General features: G+C 37.7%; 1 protein-coding gene across 3 annotated transcripts in view; it reads left to right on the top strand.

Annotated features, from left to right (window-relative positions):
* Positions 1–25,276, top strand: part of RhoL (Ras-like GTP-binding protein RhoL) — an 87,448-nt gene extending 62,172 nt beyond the window's left edge. For 2 of the 3 annotated variants that reach the window (XM_083129727.1, XM_083129726.1), the window contains exons 2-5: positions 10,957–11,108; positions 11,859–11,973; positions 17,607–17,724; positions 20,443–25,276. In XM_083129727.1, the coding sequence (XP_082985853.1) occupies positions 10,966–11,108; positions 11,859–11,973; positions 17,607–17,724; positions 20,443–20,651 (585 nt within the window). In that variant the 5' untranslated portion in view covers positions 10,957–10,965 and the 3' untranslated portion in view covers positions 20,652–25,276. Of the gene's footprint in view, positions 1–3,983; positions 4,159–10,956; positions 11,109–11,858; positions 11,974–17,606; positions 17,725–20,442 lie in introns of those variants that run through there. The other variant, XM_083129729.1, reaches the window with a different exon arrangement.
* Positions 25,277–26,603: the final 1,327 nt, after the last annotated feature.

Genomic DNA, 26,603 nt, shown 5'->3' with positions numbered 1-26,603 from the left:
AAAACACATTCCCACCTCGCCAGCCTCCGTGGCCGAGGGGTTAGCTTAGCGCGCTTTGACGCCAGAGGTCCCAGGTTGGACATGTGAGTGTTCATCAATTTCATGATATCATCGCCCATCCTCATCTTTGCGATTAGCCAAAAGTGGCAGAAATGCAAAGTAAAATAAACCATACAAATCAATCAAACATTCTCATCTCACTCAAAGACCTTGCGAATCCAATCCAAAATCTACCAATAGAACCTGCAGTGAGTTTCATTTATCTCGTGCATTCATCTGACTAATGTAATTTTCTTATAGATTGACTTTAGGGTTTAACTTAAAATGGCATTGTGTTTGTGTTGCATTCGATACCAAAATTAGATTTTAAGCAATTAATGTCCAATTATAAGTATATCTAATACATAGGTAAAAATAATCCCCCCTGATAATATCGCAAATTGCACCTTGTTTAAATGTGTAGGAAAAAAATAATTTCACCCAGGAATGATATCGCGATGCGATGAGTCGAAAATTGTCAGAGCCTCATCTCGTCTCCTGTGTGGCGAGGTCCTTCTCGTTCTTGTTTGTGTTAATTTTTGTTTCGGTTTCCACTCGGAAGTCATTAAAACTTATTCTAGATTCACTTCATGCTCAGATAGGCTAATCGGGACTCTCTTAATATTTAGGTTAAAGTATAGTTTTCCGAACACCGCCTTACAAAGTTATGAAAAATATGGGTGAGGTACAGCAGTACATTGTACCCCCCAAGTTGGTCTGTAGTGTCTCGTTCGTGTAAGTATTTCGTTTTGGAAAATTCCATTTTAAATATTCAAAAGAAAATGGGATGAGTCATATACCCTTCTGATGAAGATTTGTATCTTATCTTCGAATCGACGCGACCATTTCTTTAGAAAAGTGTACCCCACCCCCCTTACGCAAAGGACCATTCGTCTGCAGCGTGATTTTCTGAGAGCAAATCTGATTCCATCGTTCCACACACATTTTAAACAATTTTCATCTCCTTAAAGAGGTTTCCAAGAACTTAGGTCAATGAACTAACTATAGTGGAACCACGAGCAAAACAACCTGCGCAGACCCGCGACCCCTGTGCACCGTACCCCCGCCAGGTACCCCCGCCAGGTAGGGAGGGGGAGAGTGGACCATGCTTCCTTATGGCCCGAGCTGAACGAAAGAAGGGAAAGCTGCGCGGGGACTTTTCGTCCAAGGTTTTTTCCTTGTGGTCCCTCAATAGTAGAATAAGTTTAGAATGGTTTGAATTTCTGTGGTAAGAAAGATAATGTTTGTAAGTTATAAACAATATACACTTTTATTGGGCGAACTGAAAATAGGTTCTTTTAACAGTAGCACCTCGCGTCTGCTGTCAAATTACCAAGGGGGGGGGGTACAGGGGGTACAACTCGATTTACGGATTTAGAGGGGTACAGTACCCCCCTTCAAAAATTTAGGGGGGTACAATGTACCTCTGTACCCCTCCGTTCCTGCGCCACTGTCCGTGAGTATCTCCATGAAACATTTCCTGAGAAATGGATTTGCCGAAGAGGGCCAATTGATTAGCCAGCACGTTCACCTGACTTTACCCCCAATGGATTTTTTTATTTTGGGGAGTACTCAAGGACAAAGTTTATAGTCAAAAACAATTTAACTGTCGGTGATTTGAAAAATTACATAAGCGATGCATAAATGTTACCATTTACTGTCCACCTATTTTTGGTTCACTCTGTGTGTAGACTTATGTGTGTTTTAGTTATGTTTCTAGCAGTGGCGGCGATTGGGTTCCACAACTGCGGGGACAATGTGCCAAAACTGGGGTGGGGCAAAAACAGTTGACTTCCCATTGTAGATAATGTTTAACATAGTGCAAGGGCATAAGTGGCAAAAGGGGGGGGGGACTGCCCTCCCACGGCCCCCCATGATTATGGAACAAGGAGTCAGCTTAAAAATTAACATTTTTTTTAAAATTAGAAATGTAAATGTAAGATCACGTGCACTAATGAAAAACAGAACTCTGCTACCACATTCCGAATGAATGCAGCAATCTACCCAAAACACTACCCATCTACCCAAAGGCGCCGATTTTGGGGCACAAGGCACTTTCTGCCCTCCCAAAATTCACGTAGAAGGACACATTTTATGTATATTTACATATAAAGTATTGTTTATGCCGATCTTGCCCCCCCCCCAAAAAAAATGTACCTCCCCCCAAAAAAATATCCTAAGTTGGCGCATCTGCATCTACCGATTTAGAAATCATGAATTACATACAATAAAGCGTCAATCGCCATAGGCCATTCAACCAAAAATAGTTACGAGGGAGAGTAAGTAAACCACTATCGGTAGTGGAGTGGCTAGCGTCAGGGATGCCTGGTTTCAATCTTGGTTGAGACATGGAAGTATCGTGTTGTTTGTTCCTTCATTTAATTAATCTAATCACCATCCATTCCTTCGCAAACTTAGTGGCGGAAAGAAAAGCGACGTAAAATAACCTGAACTAATTTTTAAAATACCGGATGTGATGACTCATCCCCTCTCTCCCTAGCTAATTGCAGAGGCGCTCCATACCTGATTCACTATCCACAACAATGAACCAATAACCTCCTCCCCCCCCCCCCCCGCTTCCATTAATTTCCCAGAAAGATCGAGAAAATATACTTTCCCTCCACCGATCAGTTTTCACTCCAAAAACTGCGCTTATGTTTCTTTCAGCACTAAAATGTTACCTACGTGGCGAAAAAGTTGGGGGTTCTACACTCGATTCCCGAGTCAGGCATGAATGTTTTGTTGTGTATGCCCGCCAGGAGTCCCGGCGTGGACATCGGTGTTCTTTGGGAGTGACCCTTCATCAATTTCATTATATCATCACTTATCCTCATCTTCGTAAATAGCCAAAAGTGGCAGAAAAGCGAAGTAAAATAAACCAAATTAATCAATCAATCAATCGTTGCGTATGTCCATCATGGATCGACTGTTTTCTTTTGGTCGTCAGAGTGACAGAATTTCTATGAAACCAGCCTTGGTCATCCACGTTCTGCGAAAGAAAGTTATTGGTTCTTCATAAAAGTCGCCAATGTTACATTACTAACGTTTTTTATATCGAGAAAAAGAAAGATTTTTGAATTGTAATTACATTGTTAGCACTTTTGCGCTAACATTAGAAAATGTGGTAAAATTCTGCAATATTTTTTGAACAAATTGACCATCTATTACAAGAATTTATAAAAACGTACAAAGGTGCATTGATTTTCGCGTGTTTTTCTAAAATTAAAAGAACAATCCAGGCAATCTACTATTAAATAAATTTTAAAAAAGTCATTCGAATCTCATATTTTTAACAAAAATTAATCTGATTAAAGGCGTAAAATATAAATTGGTTCAACATTTACCAATCTTATGTATGTTAATTAATGCATCACTTCAGAATAATAACCTTAGGCACACGTTAAAGTATCTGTCAGTTTCTTTCTGATTACTTGAATACATACACAAGAATGTTTAAATATAAGCACGTGCCTGAAGTTCGAGTAGATTCATAAGCAGCTGGAAATGTTATAAGAAGGATTAACCAAGGTTATTAGAATTATAACCATCTATCCTTCCCCAAAACAACTGTTGTTGTTCGCTAACTTCACACATAGTGGGGAAAAGTCATTTGAAATGGTTACACTTTGTTGGTAACATTTCTATTTGTGGCCTAAATGACTCCACCTGTGCAAGAATAAGTAGGTATATCCTTACTTTCAAAGTGGGACAGGAAATCTGAATTAAAAGATTTGGCAACGTTTGCGGTGCAGAGGAACAGTTAGACAATGCTGTACAAGGAAATGTACTTTACATTACGATATACGATCGTTTCTCGACCATGTACATAAATAGCCTTTTGTCTGACAAGGTGGTTTTATCAAAGATAAGGCAGGAGCATTAACCAATAAGATAAGACATAGAACAGGCATATCGTTCTTGCACTAAGTAAAAACTCCTGAATGTTTTTACCAAGAATTGTAGCTTGTGTTGTTAACTGTGTGCAGTTTCTCGTTGTACAAAGGAAGAAATGACATAAAATAATACAGTTAGAGTGTGATTAGAGTTATTTTGTTTCTCAGTGACAAATGCACAGTATTTGAAGGTGGAATCTTCATAGTAGAGAACACATGCATCAGAGTAAGTAACAGTATTAATTTTATTATCAAAATACAATAGAGAAGAATTACGCAGTGTCGTACCAATTATACCTAGTGAAATGGAAAAACAATGACTTTCCGACCACTGAGAAAAGTAGTGATATGCACTCTCCTCTTCTGTTGTTGTTACTGTATTTGTACTGACCTTCATTAGTTTATTTATATAGCCACTACGGACGCCGAGAATGTAGATGATGAAGCTGTATATTCTCAGATAAACAACCCTTTATAGATCACAGGTGGCGATTTTAGAACCTTATTTTCTCCAAAGAATTTCTGTAAAGTAAACCAAAGGGTGTAAAGAACGCTACACGCTCTTTGAAGTAAATACTGTAATCTGATGGCGCAAAGCTGCACTAAAACAAAGTTTGACAAGTTCATCTTGCCATCAAGCACTATCTTTGGTGGGCGGGAAAGCATTGCTCCAACAAGAGGAGAAAAAAGTTGATAAAAAAAGTAAATGTCATGACATCTCCTGAAAGTATTAAAGCATTTACTGTTTGATTCGTTCATGATGACATGATATACAATGTACCCAGTAAATCGGAATTACACGTCTTCTGGAGTTTTAATGAAGTGAATGCCCGGAAGGGGGAGCAATGGGCAATGGCCCCCTTAGAAAATGTATGTCAACCACAAATTATAGTATATTTTACAGATCATTTCATTTCAGTTAAAGTATTTTTTGTTGGTGTTGCAAGAACATAACAACTTCAAATTGAAGTAGTGTTTTCAATGCTATTATGGGAGGGGGGGATATGCCTCATTTGCCCCCATGGAAAAAATATCTTGCTTGCCCCTCCACGGAAAAAAATACAGTGGATGTCCATGCCATACAGTATATACTATGTCTGCTCTGCATCGTGAGACATATTATTGTTAATTAATATTAACTCTTCGTCTTTGTGTTTCATTATATTTAACGCAGAAGTATTAATTTCACTTTCTTGATCAATTTGAAACAGTATTGCATTAACTATGCTCTGAATGCCGTAATAGTTGTACTCATTATATTCATAGGCGTAGCTAGAACTTTATATTTGGGTGTGCACAAAGGAAAAAATGAGGTATTGTACCTTTTTAATAGCATATTTTGCAACACAATCACTTGGCTCTTTAACTGCACTGATGTTTGTAAAGGAATATAAATTCACTAAATTACAGTGTTGAAATTTTCTGAATATATGTAGTAGAAAAAAATCAAATTGCATAGAAATTACACACACACACCAAATGTTCATAAATTTTACAAACCAATACATCAAAATGCAAGTCATCTATAACAAGAGACGTCTGTCAAAAGGTAAAATGTTTTAACTTGGATAAGCTTGGAGAAAGCTCTCTCTCACACGTGCAGCTTGTGACAGGTATAGAAGAAAAGCGCTGTAGTACAGAGTAGAATGCAGTAAATATCTTCTTTCTCCAATGACATCAAAAAATCGAAAATCTATACACACTCGTTTCATCAGCGATAATGCACACGTTTGTAACAAGTAATGACATTTTCAACTTCTTCCAAACTGCCGCTTATTTTCTCTCTTATTGAAATATCTGTCTTTAATTCTCTTTGATAAAGCAGCCTAGGCACACCCGGCACACTCCGTAGCTACGCCCAGTGGCGGATTAAGCTTCCTCGCCGCCCCTAGGCACAAACTTAATGTGCGCCCTTCTCAAAAGAAAAGTAGTAATTTATTTGCAGTATTTTTACAGGCTAATATAAAAATTAGTGAATATACTGAAATAAAAATCAAGGGATAAAAATCAATAACAAACAATTCATTTTCTGTATGTGCTATACCTAAAATTATGTAATGTATTGAGAAAGTAAATTCACCACTCACCAGTCATAAATGAAGCCGCTTCCGCCTCACTTTGGTTGCTGCAAACTCGTGTAGCTATAAGTTCTTCAAAGTTGATGTTTCCATCAGTCGAGGTGTCTGCTTCCATGTGGAGAATAGATAACTCGTTCAGTCTTTTATTACACATGGTTGAACGGAGATAAGTCTTCAGTCTTTTTAAGGCCGAAAACGATCATTCAGCTGAACAGTTTGTTACAGCAGTACTTCGTGACCACGTAAGGGAAGCCCGCGACTTGTCAACTTCTTTACGACAGCAAAAACTCTTCTTAATACACTGACCCAGTACATAAGTTCCGTCTGAATATGTGATTGAAAGTGGTTCTCCAAGGTCCCAACAGATTTTTGCCTTGTTAAGAGTGCGAACTCGCAGTTTTTGTGTTCTTCAGAATTTTCGTGTGATGCTAGAATATTTGAAATGTTTTTCCAGTCTGAAATGCCGTGAGTTGCGATGGTTTGTCTTGCCCTTGAACAACCTGCATGATGCACAATAAATAAAAATAATTCCTCTAAATTGATTCGCCATTTACAAGTTTACGAACAAAAACACTATTATTTAAAAATCTTGTCTTACCTGCTATGAGTCTTTGCGATTTGGAAAAATCGTTTTCAGCATTCTGATTAATTCCACGTCTTAGAAGAATGTAATTGTAGACTCATTCAGACACCACTCGGCAAGATCGTCACTATCGAAATTTGCACTCTCACTGTCACAATCAGGAACTCCTACGAACTGAGGGGACACTACCTCAGGTGCACTTTCTTCCTCCACTAAACCCACAATATTTTCGACATTTTGCGTTTCACAGAGTACACTCGATGTAGCCGCTTCCACTTCAATTTTTGAACTGCTTTCGGAAATCACTTGTTCCTTTCGCCTAAAAAACGTGTCCACTGTACCAAGCTTTTTCCGTAAGGTTACTTCTCTTTCACGCTTTTCGTTTGCAAGTTTACGATAAGCCGCCCCACTTAACTTTGTTTGCTTCATGCTGCTCACTGCCTGCTGCATAAAAGAAACAACCCACCAAATAGCAAACGCACTAGCAACAAACTGAATGCACCAGCCAGAGAATACAGTAAGATAAAAACTAGTTGCGGTCCACGCGAAAGCTGCACTCACTGCTGATTATATTACAAATTCATGGTTCCAATCATATTTAGAAAAAAGGTTTCAATATGTAGAGGTAGGTTCAGAAAAATCCAAATTACAACTCATTATGCAGGGCAGTGGCGTGGCGTGACTTTTTCAAAAGTGTTACCGGCCATCAGACGTTATCATCTCCACCCCCCCCCCAAAAAAAACATGCCTTTGATCTGGATTTTATTTTTCAATCCGCTCAATGATTTATTTAGCCACAATCACTCCTAGAAAGAACTACCACTCATGAGAGAGTTACCGCGAAAATCCAGTGAATAGTAGTCGAGCCTTGTCAACCATCTCTGTTTCTTTGCAAAGAGGTGGAAAGAGGAAGAAGAACCACACATTCGGGCCAGTTTGACGTTTCTGCGTTGAGCAGATGACAGAATTCCCCTCCTCCAACGGTGGGAGTAAGGCGCTGTAGTGGGAGGAAGTCCAGATGTACGTACTACTGTTGCCAACTTAGTTTTTTGGAGCAAGGTTTGTCAAATTCACGAATCGCATCAAGTACGTATCTTTTCGTCTATTACTAAACGGTCTCAGTTGTAGTTAAATCCAGCTTTGGCTTTGCAGTCTAGCTCTTGTTGCTTCAGAGAAATAGTATCCCCGTTTTAGGAGGGATTTAGCTCTTTTCTGGAAATCCATTGTGACAACACTTGCTGATCCGGTATGCCGCAGCGGCAACAGGGGCCCCTAAACAGGCATATGAATAACCCCATAGCACACTTGCCTCCAAGTCTTCTCCCCTGTTCCCTTGCATTGGCGGGCGCCCTTTCCTCTTGTTGCCTCTTGAAGGTAGCAGAACGGCCTGTCTCTTCGCTTTTGTCGGCTGCAGAAAAAATGTCCTCTGCAATATACACTCAACTGCAATGCTGTCGGTTAATTTATTTAACAATGTTGTTATTTTATTGAGAAAAAAACTTTTTCATTTCTTTACATTTTGCTGTTACCTGCGGTAACACCGGTTACATGCCTCTGATGCAGGGAGTACCCCAAGGATCAATATTGGGACCGATTCTTCCTCATTTATATTAATACTCTACCAGACTATCTAAAACCAACAGATACAGTTCTCAATGCAGATTACACAAATATTTTATTACATGACTGCAATATGCATAACCTCCAGATTACAACCGATGAAACAATGAAAAGGTTGGCCAACTGGATGAATCACAATCACTTTTATATTAAATTTTAATGCTAATAGAACTTCAGAAGAGAAACTACTTGTTCTTTACAATGGAAAACAAATAGAAGAAATTCCCAAGAGTAAATTTTTAGTTATATGGATTGATGCAAATCTATCATGGGATAAACATACATATACATTATCCGAAAAGTTGAGCTCATATTGTTAGATGTTCCAAATCCTGAGGAATATCCTAACTTTGTACCACGCAATAATTAATTCATGAATAACATACGGGATACCATTCTGGGGCCTATCATCAAAAGTAGAATCTATTTTCAAACTGCAGAAAAATATTGTCAGAATAATAATGCAAGAAGCTCCTACAGCACCTAGTAAACCAATCTTTAAACATCTTCGTATATTACCAGTGACTTGCTTACATATTTTAGAAACAGTTTCATTCATACACGAGCATGCACACTTACTTAACCAAAATTGCAACTTCCATGAACACAACACACAGACAGCAAACAACTTTCATTTAGAGACCATAAGATTACAGTTAACAAAAAATACTATTGACCACACAGGATTAAAACTACACAATAAATTACCAAATGTATTCAAGAAAATTAAGGAAAAAACCTTTAGAAATAATGTCAAGGAATTTCTCTTGTAGAATATGTATTACAAAGTGGACGAATTTTTTGATATGTAACAAATAAAAAAATATCCATTGCCTACTTACAATGTATATATATACATTTAAGTGTACACAACATTTATATATTTACAAATTTGATATATCTGTGTTATAATAAATATTTTTCTGCATTTACTCAATAATTTTCTGTACTATTTATCATTGTGTTGTATTATGTTTCATTCCATTTTTGTATGTAGGTATTGTATTGTATAATGTATTGAATTACAATTCATCCCATGAAGTAGTATACTTTGTACATCATTTAAATTCACAAGAAAAAATCTCTAGTGAAATGTTATCCAATAAAAACCATGACGAAACCATGGTATGTACTCATTCTAAAGGTGAATAAAACTATCTATCTACGAGAATAGTAAGGCATTGTAAATTACCAAGAACGTCAGAGAAATAAATAATCCTAAATGCTCGTTTCGAGCTTTTTGGAGCAGGGCAATTATTGTTACGGTTAAGTACTTAACAGGAAGTGTGTTTACGAGCAAAATATTAAAAAAGTGTTATAAAGTAGCAAAATAACCTAATTAGATCCAAAAACGGGGTGAGGAGGGAGCACCACATTATATTCTCGCCTCAGGCATAGAAATATTCAACTAAGACTCTGCTTACAGGCTGGTCGGGTTTGGAACTACAGTATGAAGTGTAATCAGGGGCATTTCCACTCGTTGGGCTGGGGCAGGTTAAACCCCGCTAGAAATTAACTAAATCCACCAAAGGAAAAGAAAACTCTTCTGATGCTGTCGTTAATTTTCAACCCTAAGCGTACGAAGGGAGTGTGGGCAATGAAATCAGCTGCTTGCCATGTAATCTTACCCCTGATTTGCCAAAATGTGTGGCACTCTTCAACACACCGTCGTCACCTTTATCCAGTGACAAATGGTTGTATCATTGTGAAGGTGAAAACCATACATAGCAAAAGCTGATACATAATATTTAACGTTCTTGAAATTTGTTGACAATGAAAGAAACTCGAGCACAAGTGAAGGGGAAGCAGTTTTTATATTTCCGACACTAAACTGAGCAGATATTTTGTTGATGTTCTAAAGGATACATCCAATGCTAGATCATATGCAAAAATAACAATATGGAAATATCTTTCACTTGCACAAATTGATTCTTTGAATAAGCATATTGAGGCAAAGCATTAAGGATACGTACATTAATTTTTTTAAAAATCCAGGTTGTGCGAGTTGACCACCATTCCCGATTTCCATCTGTTCAAATTTTAAAAAGGGACAATTTCATCACATCATCACTCATCCTCATCTTTGCTTCACTTTCCTCACTTGCCAAAAGTTGCAGAAAAGTGAAGTAGAAATAAACAAAATCAATCAATCAATGCTACTTGAAAGATGTCATAATATAACACAGCATAGTAAAAATAAATTGTCTTAGTATCCACACAAAATTTGGTGACATACTAATAGATACATAACATAACCTGTGGTGCAACAGCCCCTGAGGGCCAAGCCCTACCTACTGACTGCCAGCCTCATTGTCATGTACCTCAGCAGAGGTGGACAATCATCCAGACAGTTATGGGGTGACGTGTGGTCAACATGACGAACTCCCAGTCATTGTAGTTTTCCATGACCAGAGGATGACGTTACTCATTTGTAGCTCCCCAATTTCCTCATGATGGTGGGTGGCCACATGTCCCTTACACTGGCTGAACTCTCATTATAAAAGTTTGTATGCTTTCCCCCAGGATACTCGAAGCAGTGTGCATCCGATAGGCCGAGCCCAAAGCCTTAGATCACACAGCCATGGTGCAGGACAATAGTACAGCTAACTTTAAAGGTAAACTTGGAAGTAAATTATCTATGGTATTTTGATTTATAACTTTTGCATGGTTTTGTTTTGGTGGTTCTACTGAGGAAATCCTCTGTAAAATATGGTGACTGATTTCTCTCTTTTCTTCTTTGTAGGGAGAGAAGATGAATGGGAAACCAGAAAATGGGACTAGTGGAAGAATTAGACCAATCAAAATTACAGCTGTTGGAGATGGCATGGTGGGGAAGACATGCCTTCTCATCACCTACACAACAAGTAAATTCCCCAATGAATATGTTCCTACAGTGTAAGTATCACAGATTACCTGACCTAACTGTTTAGCATGTTTTCCATCTTGCTGCATATTCAACATCTTTTTTCAGGCTTTGATTTAAGAGGGGAGGGGATGCCACCCCAGGCCTCCACTGGGGGAGTAACTGCTTGTGAAAAGGGCCACAAAATGGGGGAAAATAAGAAATTTGAAATGTGGTAAAATATAACTCACTATCTGACATAAAATTTATACCTGAAATTGTATATAAGGGACTTCTTGATAATGTTAGCCCTGGGCCACCTTACATATAAATCTAGACTTGTTTTTTCTTTAATACATATAAGGCAAGATGAATAAATGGTCATAAATTTCAGGAGATATACTGTATGTCTGGTGAAATGTTAGGAAAGAAATTTGCTCTTCTATGGATAAAAGACATGGTTGCAATATTGCAACTACATAATTAAGTCTTTATACTAGTTATATTTTCATGAGCTGTCCTCCATATTAGATTAGAATGTTGTGTCTGGAAATTCCATAAAGATCATATATTATACACAACTTTATTTTCTCAGAGGTTTCCACAAGTGACCATAAAATTACAATTAACTCATTAACTTGTTATTGACAGAATTCTAAATATATTGATTAGTTTTTTTTTTTATTTTAGTCCCCATTCCTGAGTACAGCATAATATAAGTAAATACAATACAATATACTGGTTTATAATATTTGATACTTCTTTGTATACAAGCTATTTAAGGAAGTCTATTCAATTTTTAGGTTTGACAACTATGCAGGCAACCTTGTTGTAGATGATACAGAATTTAACATCACTTTATGGGACACAGCAGGGCAGGAAGATTATGAGAGACTTCGGCCTTTGTCGTATCCTAATGTAAGTATGTGAGCAGAGTATGATCTCATTTACTTTATTTATTTGTTATGGTCAATGTAATACCATGAATTGCTACAATGAAGTTATCCAGGATGAGGAAAGTTTCAGTGTCAAAGAGAAATTATTTCATCATTTACCTCAAGTGGGTGAACATGCCGAGAAGTCACAAAATTTTTGATTCAATTTTACCTACTTTCAAACCCTTCCGAGCAGAATTCATTCTTCAGAAATGTCAACAGTGGACATATAACAAGATGGCGTGCAGGTTGTGTGAAATGTGTAGCTCCGCTATTTATCTGTTTTGCATTGGTAGTAGTGCAAATTTGCATAGTGAAAAAGTGTTGTCCGCCTTGTGATATTGCAGTTAACGATGGGAATATGTTTGCCGATCAGTTCTATGACAGATACTTGAAAACTCTGAGTGCTTTTCCAACGCTTTGTGCTCTTTGAGGGGCGAGCATGTGCAAGGACGCTTCGAGGAAAGCCTCGCCCGGGACCTCTGCCAGGAAGTGCATGCTCCAACACCGTTTCCTCCTGCTGTTGCTGCACGGAGACGTCGAACTTCAGCCTGGATCAGGGACGTCTACGGGAATAACAACAGGTGATACTGCCTTTCACCTATATTATCAAAACGTGCAGAGTCTAAAGAATAAGTTTTTGGACTGTATATTAATGACGACTGAGTTCTCCGAATACGACTGTGTGTGCTTTTTTGAGTCTTGGCTCAATTCTAATGTCTCGTGTGTTGAAATTCCCCTCTATGAGCAATTCAATGTTTATCGTAGAGATCGTGAAATGCGTGGTGGTGGTGGAGTTCTGGTGTGTGTAAACAAGAAGTGGCACAGCAAGATACGTTTGGATTTACGAGACTGTGAATTACTCTGGATAGAAGTAAGTACAAACCACCGTAGAAAAATACTTATAGGCTGTTTCTACCGGCCTGATAGGCGGAGTCCCAAAGAACTCTTGGAGTGTTGTTATGACTCCACTTTGGCAGCTCTTTCCAGCCACAAAGTTATTTTGTGTGGGGATTTTAATATGCACATAAAGTGGAATAATCCTGTAAAAGGCATAACAACCACTGGAGACGAAGACTGGTTCATAGACAATTTTATTCATGGACTGGGTCTTCTTCAACACAACATGTACAATACGAGAAGAGATAAAAACCTTGACTTCATATTGTCCTCGTTTGAAACCTGTGACATCATGCCCTCTTTGAATCTACTTCAGACGGACCACGAATCGCTGTGCGCTATCTTCAAAATCCCGGTGAAAGCGGGAGGCTCCCCTTCTGCACCCCCCAGGCATAAGAATCTGCTGTGGAAGAAAACACCGTGGGATGCCGTCCGTCGAGCCATTGATCTTTTCAACTATCTGCTTTCCGAAGGGACCGTGGCCAAGGCTGTCGAACTGTTTACGGACGTGATTCATACACTAATTCAGGACAATGTGCCGCATAAAACAATGCAATGTAAAACGTTTAACCCGTGGTTCGATAAGGAGTTGCAGCATCTGTTTCACAACAAAAAGAGAGCATGGCAGTTCTGGAAAAGTTTCTCCAATCCCCACACACACACAACACTTTCAAAGCACTTCGTAAGCATAGTAAATACCTTATGAAACAGAAATACACAGAATATGTAAACATAGTCACGAATGAACTCCTTACTAATCCGAAGAGATTCTGGACATTGATAAATTCACGGAGACAAACCAAACACATCCCTTTGGAAGTAACACACAATGGCATTTCAGCTGTTGGTAATGATAGAGCTGAACCATTCAATCAAACATTCCAAAAAAATTGTGTTTCGAATGATGTTTTAGATCTCCCGCCTATCAAATCTATCTACTCTCAATCTCTTTCTACCGTCTTTACAGAACCAGGTGAAGTCTTGCACTTCCTTACCTCCTTTTCTTCTCATCGAGCATCTGGACCAGACAATATTCCTACTATTTTCCTTCAAAAAACAGCTCACTCGCTAGCCACTCCTCTTGCAATATTATACAATAGGTGCTTCTGAGAAGGCTGCTTTCCCACTCGATGGAAGAAAGCAAATATCATTCCTATTTTTAAATCTGGCAATGCAAACGATACTACATGCTACAGGCCCATTTCTCTCCTGTCCACACTTGCTATTGTCTGTGAAAAAATTCTAAAAAATAGACTTCTGAAATTCACATCCCCTTACGTTAACCCAGCACAACACGGCTTTCTTCCAAATTCTTCATGTCTTACCAATCTGTCTTCTATGCAATCCTATGCCATAAACGCAATTACTAATCGTAATCAGTTGGATGTTGTGTACTTTGATCTGTCCAAAGCTTTTGATTCAGTGGATAACCATTATTTACTGCATAAATTAACTGACAGATTTAATATAACTGGAAACACTTTAAAAATATTGAAAGACTATCTAAGTAATAGACAACAACGTGTTATACCTCCTGGAACTCATTCTAACTGGCTTCCTGTTATATATGGTGTGCCGCAAGGAAGCGTTCTTGGCCCTCTGTTATTTGTATTATATCTGGATGATCTCACAGACCTCTTTAATTCACCAATCTCAAGCACAATTCTAATGTTTGCCGATGATTGCAAGATTATGAGAGAAATAAAACAGCCATCAGACATGCGACCTCTCCAAAATGACAAACAAATTTTCTGAATGGTGTAAGCGATGGAAACTATCCATAAACTCTTCAAAATGCTCTTACATAAAAATTTAATTGAATACACTCACCGACATCACTCTAGCAAAAGAAGCACAACACCGAGATCTAGGTATCCTCATAGATTCTAAACTAACTTTCGATAATCACATATCAACCATCACAAAAAAGGCAATGCGTATGCTAGGCTTACTTTACAGATTCACCGAAATCCAGAACCCTAAAGCACTTTCCATTTACTTCAAAACTTTTGTGTCCCCCATTCTAGAATACTGTTCACCCATCTGGAACATGGCTGCACCTTCTCTTACCTCCAAGATCGAGCGTGTTCTCAGCTTTTTCCTCTCCTTCGATATAGATTGCCGGCCCTGAGACACCTACCTAAGAGAGATCTGCTTGTAAACTTAAACATAAATACTTCAGAATCACGTAGATACATTGCAGATATGAAATTACTACACAAGATCATTAATGGAAACCTAAGATGCAGCATCCCACTCCACGAACTCTCCCTCAGAGTGCCCAGACATAAAACATGGAGCAAGGAGACTTTCCACACTGCAACTCCCAGACTATCACTCATACAACATTCATTATTCCATAGGCTACCGAACCAATTCAATATCATCTCAAACCAAGTAGATATTTTCAGTTCATATTCGTCTTTTATCACAAACTTAGAAAAAATTGTACATAAGTAATGCATTGTGAAAGTAATCTGTTTACCTTGGTACTGTCTTGGCTTGTTTATGTTTATATATTTTATCTTGTGTTCTTTTTAACACTAGGGTACTGTTTTTACTGTTGTGTCTTTCCGGTTTAAAATGGCTTCTGCTGTACTGGAAGTTGCAATAAATAAATAAAATAAATAAAAGCTGGCACTAGGAAGCCACATCATCACATGGATACTCGTACATATTGAGTGAGGTTCAATTTTTGTGTAGTTCTTTTGGCGAAAAATGCAGGCTCGACCAGGGGTTCAGTTTTTAGTAAACAAAAATATTTTAATCATTATCATTATTAATATAGTTTGTTTCAAAAGTCAAACAACTCAAACTTTCATATTAAATTGTATGCAATATTAGCACAAATATTGTTGTGAACTCCACTTTAAGCTCAGACAGGTTATTCAGGACTGGATCTGTTGTGTAATCTGAACCACTACCCATGTGCCTTCACTGGAAATCAAATTGGGACTCCTTGATTATGAGGCAATAGCTATAGGGAGACCTCAAATTTAATTTTGTTAAGATTGAATTTTACTTTCAAATTTTACAAATCACATATCACAATGTTCTTTTTACCAATTGCTTTAAAAATCATGGAGTTAATTGTTGTATACATAATGCTGATAACAATAATTGTTTCCCACTATATTTTCTGATATAGTTATGGTGAGGTTATGAAGACTACCTTACTGGAAGAAAATAAATTTGTCCATGTATAACTATAGACTACCTATTAAACCATTGATAAACTTTACAAAATCCTTCCGAGAATGTGGTATTTTGATAAGTTGTTGATTTAAACATACAATTAATGTAAATGTTTACTACAATAATGGGAGGGGTTTGAATACATTAAACCCTTCCATTACATACGGCCAAATCAACTAATTGGAAAATAATGGAGTAACACTACATATAGATGATGTTAGCAACATTCACTTACAGGATAAATACCAATTTCTATACATAAGGATCAGTCTGTAGAAAACAGACCACCTTGTATATCTCGACGTGTAGATGCCGCAGCTCCACAAAACTGCTGCCTGGTAGATGGCAGTTGCGTCGCAGGCTTGTGTGAAGCAGTGTATGAGCCATGTGAAGTGCAGATGTGTAGGGACTTGCCGTCCGGCATTTCATGGAGGCCAGTAAGGAAGAGCAGCGAGCAGTTGTGCGTTTCCTGGTGGTGGAAGGCGGAAGACACTAGTGCGCAAGACATTCACCATCAAATGACGGCAGTGTATGGGGAACATTGTTTATCTCTTGATTGATTGATTTGTGCTTTAAGTCCTCTTTATGCACAGGAAGGCTAATCAGGACTGGACCTACAGTTTAAAGTGGGATCCGAACCACTGTGCCTCCACTGGGTACTGACCCTGGGACCCCTTGATTACAAGGCGACGACCATCGGTGAGGCCATTGTTTATCTCTGTCGTGGGTGAAGGAGTGGAGTCTGAGGTTTCGCAAAGGAAGAACATCACTGCAGGATGATCCACAACCTGGACCAGCAATGTTCCCCATACACTGCTGTCATTTGACAGTGAATGTCTCGCGTACTAGCACCTTCCGCCACCAGGAAACACACGACTGCTCACTGCTCTTCCTTACTGGCCTCCATGATATGCTGGATGGCAAGTCCCTGCACGTCTGCACTTCACACGGCTCACACTTGCACTGCTTCACACAAGCCTGTGACGCGACTGCCATCTACCAGCCAACAACGGAACCCCCTTCCAGTGGCAGGAGTTTCGTTGAGCCGTGGCATCTACTCGTCGAGATATACAAAGTGGCCTGTTTTCCACTTACTGACCCTTATACTATTGTTGCATTGTATCATGTTCCATTATAATAACTGAGGCAAACATGATGTTTTTGTTAATTACATTATCATGAATTTTTTTGAGTGTATCATTATTCTGGAGTATCAAATGTTTAATAACTGAATTTTTGGTTTACTCTGAATAAGTTTTATGGAATATGTATAGTCACTAAACAGATAAAAAGGACATGCCTCATTATTCAGCTGAAATTATAAAATGCTTTAGTTTGTATAGTTATCCTCTAAAAGTGCATAATATGAATCAATATGTCCAATTGGAGTTATAACTTCGAAAACTAATAAACAGTAGTCAAGAATGGATTTGTTCTGCAAAATTAATCAACAGTGAAACCTTAACCTGTTTGACATTTATTACTGGTATTCTTCATTGTTTTCTATTCTTTCTGTTACAGACCGACTGTTTCCTTTTGTGTTTTGCCATTAATAGCCGAAGTTCGTTTGAAAACGTGACAACCAAATGGCATCCCGAAATTCGACACCACTGCCCTCATGTGCCCGTAATACTAGTTGGTAAGTCACCTTTTCTGCAAAGTAGATACCTCAAGTGCACTTTGTATATGTTTTTTAGGTGGTTGTGCTGTGAATAGTCTCCTTTATGTAACTAAACCTCAATATTGTGTTTTTGAGGAGATCGAAGTGAAAGAACTTGAAATGCAGGAAAATGTAAAATCCAGGAATGCAAAATTGAGGTTCCAGTCTCTCGAAAAAAAAAAAAAATGTTATGACACCTTGGAATTAGCAACAGTGGATATATTTGCTGGTGAAATATTTGTGATGCAAAAAAAAATATGCATTCTTTCACAAAAAAATATGTTCAATTGTTATGTACATATTTTTTGGTTAGAGGTGACAAAACATGCAAAATCCAGTAAAGGTACTAAATATTTTACTATTTGAGCCATATTCTAGTGTATTCTAGCTTACCTGCTTTAACAAGTTTCGCGAATGTGCCTCTCCTCTCATCTAAACACTAATTTAGAGATTTCCTTTGGGCTGCTGGGATCAAACTTTTGTATTTGTTAAGACTAGGAATCCTGTGGGTTGGGTAGATGAGGATAGATTTTTCCTTGGCTCACACAGCACCTAGTGGCCCTGGATTGGAATTAACTTCTTTGGATGGGACTTGGCATTTGCAGCACTTTCATTCTATCCTGGTTCATAGTCAGCTATTTATGCATGTCTTGATCGATTGATTTGGTTTATTTTGCTTTTCTGACACTTTTGGCTAATACCAAAGATCAGGGAGAGTGATGATATGATGAAATTGATGAAGGGACAAACAAAAAATAACACCCATGCCCAGCCTGGGATTCAAACCCGGGATCCCTGGCCTCATAGCGCTCCTGCTTGTAAAGCTGGTAAAAATAGAACTACAGTGCCTGAAGTGGAAAATATTAGCAAGGGGTATGATCCTATGATTTAACATGGTGACAATGGCCAGGGGGGGGGGGATAATTTTTTAGAATGAAATTAGGTCGGGTATTTCTAATGTACTGTAAACAATTGTATCCTTACTTTTGAAAACTGTTCAGACTTTTAAAAGTGCATAACTCATGGAACATATTTCATGCTTAAAATTTTGAATTTTTCGAAAAATCAGAAAATCCTTTTTTATTAAAACGAAAAAGAAAGTGTGATTTTTTTTCCAAAAAATGAGACTTTTTTTTTGCAAAATGAATTTTTGTTTGAAAATCAAAAAAAAATTGAAAATAGCAAAAAATGGAAAATTTCAATTTCGAAAATCGATTATTTCTTTTAAAAAATGGCTATCCCTACTTTCTACCCCTCTTAAAATGCTACAGTATCACTGCTCACTCTGCATACAAGAGCACTCTTCCACAAATACAAGTCAACCAGACCTTATACAGAGATAAGGAAATTCAAAATAAACCCTTGGTGAAAAAAATATTAACCAAATGTTTTTTTCTCATAAGAAATGTATACACTGAGTGTTCATTGATGTATCCATATATCTGATCATTCCATAAAGAACTAGACTTGCTCTATTGGGTCCGTATCTGGGAAATTTGATATGCTGAAAGTCAGAACTATGTTCCTTGGACGTCTCAACAAGACCTGCATGAATGCTGTCTTGAAAGACTCATCACCAATCAGGAAAAAATGTGTCATGACAAAGGTACCACATCACCAAGCAGTTACAGATTGTGAGCACCACTCATACATTCATCCACATGCACCAGGGCCCCCACTTCCATTCTCCACACCATACCCTCACCCCACAGGTATGCACCTTTGACACCATGCATGATGGATCCCGTCTGTCATGTTGCTGATGCCAAACACAAACACCCACTGAATATTGTAAAAATCATAACTCAACACACCTTCCTTTAGTTGTCTAACATCCAACATGTATGCTTATTTCACTAGGCAAGTTTTTACACTAATGAACCTTGGTGAGAAGTGGGTGGCATTGTGGACATCTGCTGGCATACATATAAGAGTTCGGTGCATGGTGATGCTAGAAATTCTTCCAGTCTACCCCAGTTGTATTGGGTTGTCAAGCGTTGCACACTGCTGCGTCTGTTGGCTCGTATGAGTCTCATACATCAACTTTTTGCTGCCCTCAGCCATTCCATTGTCATTCCAATTCAGTTCATTGTCTGCTCATTTTGATGTCAATCTTGGATCACTCTCACTACAGCATCCTGAGAACAGACCACAAGTGCAGCCCTTTCCGAGATTGTGGCACCAACTCTTCATGCTACCTCAATCTGTCCTTTATCAAAGTCCAACTTCCTTTCCCATCAGGACCAGAAATGTACAACCTACTGATCAAGACTCCTTCTTAATGCTTATTTCTTTGGCCAGAAGCACCCTCTTGATCATCATGTCGACAACAGGTCTCCTTCACTTTGCACTGGGGTTATAATAATTCAGTGATTACTCAGTGCACATGGAAAATACAATTTACAGTTATTCATTTTAAAAAAAAAAACTAGGTACAGTTTCTCTCAAAAATAACTGTTACTTACATGTAATTGCATTGTAGTAACTCATTATTTCCAAACACTGCTTCTACAATACACAATTTGTAAAACTTATGCAAAAGCTCAGTATGAAGCATATTGTTACTCTAAAAAAAAAGCACATTGACTCACATTTTTGTGCACTTACCCAAGAATTTGAGAATTATCATTGTAGTAGTTCTTTTATGTATAAATTTATGTATTTTATATTCTGACATTTAAATATATACATTTCTAGGTACGAAGAGTGACCTGCGGGATGATGAACAAGCAACTTGCATCACACCTGCCGAAGGAAAAAAGTTGAAGAATTCAATAAGAGCATACAAGTATGATGAGTGTTCAGCTAAGAATAATGAAGGACTGCAGGAAGTGTTTATCGATGCTATTAAAGCTGTTATGAAGAAACCAGCCACACCAAAGAAACGAATATGTTCCATCATTTAACAATTACAGACAATGCATCGATAAATGCAAGACAGAGATCACGTGTAGTGAAATACCAAGTGCCTTCAGAATAATATATCACAGTTGTGGACAATGTTTTCAATGGAAAGGTTCGACTGAAGCTGAATTAGCATATGGTGAACCAACACTGAAGATCTTGCAGTTATACAAGGTGGGAGTGTATTGTGTTCCAGTGCGGTTATTGTGTTATGCAAGAGATTTTCCAGTGGTTAGTTCGTTACGTAGAATATGACACCAAAGACATTTTCCCTCTCCTCCAAGCATATTTAGTTGGCTCAAGGATCGGAGTCTACAAAGAAAAGTTATACTAGGTTCTAAATAAAGCAATACTAGGCAATTCCAAATTGGACACAGATAGTACACATAGTGGCAATGGAAATAGCCATGATACACATTTGGCCAAAATACATATTTACGGAGCTACAGAGATGTGAAAAGTAGAGTATGCAAGAAACAAATATGGAAATAGTGAAGATACTAAGACCTAGAAATGTATGAAAAAAGGTGTGTGGAATCAAGCAATCAACAGGAATGTAATGATTGGTAAAGCTGGCACCCCATAGTCTTTTCTCCTGAAGTTGTCTGATCGCATCACCTCCAAACAATGGCTGAGATCGTCAATGTCTGGACCCCTACCTACACATCCTTCATGGCATAGTGCAATAAGCACAGGGAACTTTATCTACCTTGCCTAACTAGAAAGTCACTCACGTTTGGTTACTATTATCAATAAAATCAGGCAAATTCGAATTTTCACATGTGCAACACTGCCCAATGAAGTTTTATGGCTATACAAAGTTCCGAGAATTCACAGGCAACCTTGCCCACTGCCTTTTCTGGATACCTTTTACTCATCTGGTAATTCGTTCAAGAAAATCTCTTCATGGCACAGGGCAGTGTGATGTATAGATTAAGACTGTGCATCCAGTATCCCTCAGTCTATCTCTGGTCTTCAAAACAAACTCTGATAGCAATGTAGAACAAAATGTGGTGAAAACAATTAGTGTCACTTTTGCTCAGTGAGAAATATTGAGTTTCTTTATTTCCTTAGTTCTGCCAGTATGTATTTTTTTTAATAATTGTAAGTCAGGAACTTTTCCATTATCATGTACACTTTCCATCCTGCAAATTTCTGGCATTCATACCCTGTATTTATATTTATTCACTTAATAGCTGTTCTTCTAAATGAAACTGATATAAAGATATAGAACTAGTTATTATACAGTATGTTACGGTTTACTCATACTTTCCTTGCTGATGTTTGAAATCCTCCAATGAGAATGTAAATGTTTTATCTCCAATTTTTCATTTTTTTTCAGAAGAGACCTTTAAAGTTTGACATGATATATTTATTGGACCTTTGTCACCATTGCGTTCCAAGTTTGTATCATTGCAAAGGCTGATATATTGAAGCCTCTCTAAAGAGAAATAGTTGTTTAGTTAGGTATGTGTGCTGTAATAAATTATTGAAATTTCAAATAGAACACTACACTTCAGAAATGAGATTAGGTAGTTGTTCTGCAATGAAGATGAAACAATTTCATTATAAATTCGGTAGCGAAGTAAAATAAATAAATTCAGTTAATCGTCTACTTTTGATTCTACTGTTATTCAAAACTTTTGTCTCTCAACAACTAAAGTAAGTAACAACTGAAGCCCACTTCTACTTCTAAGCAGCTCCCACAAGCGACCGAGTTTAGAATGCAAGTGGTTTCTCTCATACTCAGATGGCGTTTGTGGTTGGTTGAGGGAAATTGTCATAACCTTTTATTGGCTGTTGGGAGTTTGCATTCTCATGGCTGTTTCCAAATCTTGTAGAAGAACCACAAACACCCTCATGTATGTAGGCATCATACGATAACAGAGGTGAAACAATTGCATTTTAAATAGACCACAGCCAATATATCTAGATTTGTTTACAAAAGAACATTTACATTCTCAATGGATGAAATGTCTTCTATTAGTATGATTACTATTATATCATAGAAGTGATGGAATGAAAATACTTTATTATTAGATGTTTTATTAAGTCTACCACATTTTTCTTAAATTCCAAAAACATGAGTGTGTATTACCAATTTGGATATTTTATCTTATTTTTGCAATGGTGTAACCATTCAAAACTATCAGTTGTCTTCCTCGTATTAGATATTCGATGCAAGTGTTGTACTTTATACAAATAATGTAAAATGCATAGAGATGGAGGATTGACTGTCTATTCATTTGTGAGAGCTTTTTACAGTTCAGCCTCTATGAATTTCACCTTGGTTTTGTAGGTGCTAAATGACCATGAAAGTAGCTAAAGAAAACAATCCAAACAATTTCAATCCACTTTCATCATTATCACAGCAGAAATCTCAAATACAAGGAATATTCTTATTTTGTAAATGTTACATTTGAACTGATGGATGGTAACATGAGACAATCATTTGCACAGCTTCAATAGGACATCACTAAGAAATGAGTTTAACCTGTACCGTAAAATAATAGTACATCAAATTTTAATGGATGGACTATTTTCCAATTTAAATTAAAATGACGAATAGTTAACAATATTTTTTGAATAATTTGAGAACCCAAATGTTCAAAATGTATTTAATTCTGCTATAGTCAGTGCCACTTTAGAATGTTATGTACAGTGCGGGCATGAAAAACTGAAACTGATTCTACGTGTGAGTTGTTAAGTGTAGAATTCTTTATTTACCTACTGTAAAGGTTCTTTTGTACAGAGCTTATAGTACATAACTGCATACACAAATAAAGAACACATGCACTTATTGCTCATAGCCCATAGGAGATTTTTAAAGAGGTCAACACTGATATGAACACAGAGTTATGTCTCGGGGAACATGTTCTGCAAGTTTTTCCAACTGTGTGGATTGTTTTCATAAATTTTTGAACTCCAGGAAAATATCGAAAGCAGATAGGTATGGCAAAACAAGGAGGCCATGAGCCCAGTGCTGATCAACGTATCACCTGGAAATGCTGCAGGAATGTAATTCACGGACTGGTGAGATGTCATGCTGAAGAAAATAATATTCTTTTTCAGCATATTAACTGATTGTAGAATTCTTTGAATACAATGTATGTATACAATGATGAGGACATTTTTAAGTAAGCATATGTGACCAATAATATGCATTTCTGAGCAGCACCACATGTCGACTCTTTCATGACAAGCTTCAAAACAAATTCAAGTATTTGTTTGGGGTATTGCCTGGTATTTGGGAGTTGACATTGCATTAAGCCTGTATACACATAACAGCAAGCAATCCTTTCTTGCAAAGAGCAAAGCACGATCAAAACCATACCAACACACATATGATGAAAGACAAACCACTGCACTGCAACTGTAGTGGAAATATTGAGGGAAGGTCGGGAAACATTTAACCCATCCACTTACCATTTAAATGCCAATTTTTTTGCCATGAAATACCATTTAAATTTGGCTATCTCCCGTGAAGGTTGCACAGCAAGACAAGATATCAAATATTGTTTAAACTATCCAAGCAATTTACATAAAAAATGTATATATTGAAGTGGAAGTATAGTAATAAGTATGCACATATGCAGTTTACTTGAAAGATAATTAGAAACTCACCTAATAAATTTGATCACACATCTTTGCATTCCATTTCCATTCCTCAACCTTTTATATTTTTCCTGCCACAGCCACCTCTTCCTCACTTTCACTACATTCTTCAATTTCACTAACATAAAATGAGCCAACGTGTTCATCTCCCCTTCCAAAATCCACATTTTCCTTTTCATCGCTATCGAAAGGCAACTTTTCAATCGCAGAATCATCTACAACATTCTTATGCAACATGTTTGCAAGACGTAACAAATGAAGGTTTGTTTACATGATAAATTACTGAACAAAACACGTTTGAAATGGTATGAAAAACTTAGCAGCACAAACATACACGTCATAAATTTGAAAGATCATACAACCTCTGCCATCTATTGAATGGAAAAGGAACTACGTGATGAAAATCGGAAACCCGTCGATTTGACGGCTAGGTACGGGAAGCGAACGTCCAGTCAGGCCGTCGATTCGACGACTAGGTAAGTGGATGGGTTAACATGACAGTGCCCCCCCCCCCCACACACACGCAAACACACTTAGAAAAGTAACAGCTCATGCATGCTCCATGAACTCTGTATGAATGAACCATAACAAGAGAGGTCATTCGGTTTTTCAGGCACGACCCTGTAGTTTCATATTTAGATCCAAAGAAATTAATTTTTTAGAATGAAATTAGGTCAGGTATTTCTAATATACTGTGAACATTTGTATCCTTACTTTGAACAGTGTTCAGACTTTTAAAAAGTGCATAAAAAGAACAATGTAAATATACAATGATTGAAGTGTAGAACTATTTTATGCTTTCAATGAAATGAATAATGTAAAAAGATTGTAGAAATAGTTTTTACAAAAAAATAAGACTTATTTTAATATAAAAAATGTTTCCATGCTTGTTACAATTTATACCACTTATTGATTCTGTTGTCAGATCGATTATTTTTCTGTACCAAGTGAGAGTGTATATTATGAATGAATCATTGCTATAAGACAAAAATAAACTATTGTTACAAGTGAATAGTGCTGAACTTGAATCATAGCTATAGACCCTAGATTCAACATTGAAGTTCTGTGTTTAACTTCCAGCAAATTTCATGACAGAACTATTTCTGTTTTCTCTTCTACTTGAAACTTTATACCTGCCGACTTCCGTGGTGGAGTGATTAGCACAACATACTACGACGGATTCGAATGCTAGCCTGGGCGTTCTTTTTAAGTATCCCATCATCAATTGCATACCATCATCACTCATCCTTGGCCCGCACCATGGCCATGCAATCTAAGGTGCATGCTTTGGGCTACAGCTAAGGGAAGTGCGCAGGTTCTAGTATCCTGGAGAAAGCATTAACAACTTTTCCTGAGATTTTAGACTGTGTATGGGACCGATGGCCACCAACCAGTGTGAGGAAATTGGGGAACTACGAATGAGTAGCTTCACACAGTCATGGAAACCTACAACTTGGGGTTCATCATGCTGACCACACGTCGCCCTGTAACTGGTTGGATCTGCCACCTCTGGTGGAAGTGAAGCCAGCAGTCAGTAGGTAGGCACTGGCGCTTATTATCACTTATACTAATCTTCACGATTAGCCAAAAATGGCAGACAAGTGAAGTAAAATAAAGCAATCAGGTCAATTTATCAATCCAAGTTTATACCCATGATGAATTTGAGGAGTCAAAAACCTTCTAAGCTGCGCGTCAAGTTAACTTTGAAGCAGGTTTTCCCAAACATGCACACAGAATATAGTTCTGCTGAGACAGGTTATTTTCAGACACGACTGCATACTTGCAAGAAAACAGTTATTTAATTTGTAATATATAGACAAAATAATCCATACATTAACAGGTATGGGCTTGATTGGTTGCAATCACTGAGCAGACAAACTTGAAACCGCAGATCTGCCAACTGGGCTGTCGGTTGCGCGAAAGGAACACTTAAACTCAAGAGCGAGTTGAGAGGGATTGGAACACATTTCATAGCGTGTGGAATCAGTGATACCAGTGTTGCACACCCCACTATTTTCACCCTGTGTTTATCGTGATTCATTGCTAATCGTGCTATACAGCCATGAGAGAGGCTGAATCGAGGTCTCCTGTTCAGCACATGGTTTTGCCCACATGTTACTTTGGGAGAAGCTTTTCAAAGTCAAGCAAGTTATTTTAAATGTATATTCCTCCTTACGGCAACAATATGAAAATAAAACAGAGCTTGAGGTGACGAAAATAATGCCAGTGCTGACAGGTGTCAGAGAACATTCATTTATGCAATGAAAAGGTTTTTTTTTTATTATTATTATTAACAAGTTGAAAACACCAGATAAGAAGAGGCCTCTTGCCATTCAAGA

Source organism: Lepisma saccharinum, chromosome 10, assembly GCF_977018435.1.
Source record: "Lepisma saccharinum chromosome 10, izLepSacc3.1, whole genome shotgun sequence".
Taxonomy (NCBI): domain Eukaryota; kingdom Metazoa; phylum Arthropoda; class Insecta; order Zygentoma; family Lepismatidae; genus Lepisma; species Lepisma saccharinum.
Note: the sequence above shows the minus strand (reverse complement) of the source record. Positions and strands in the feature narration are given on the sequence as shown.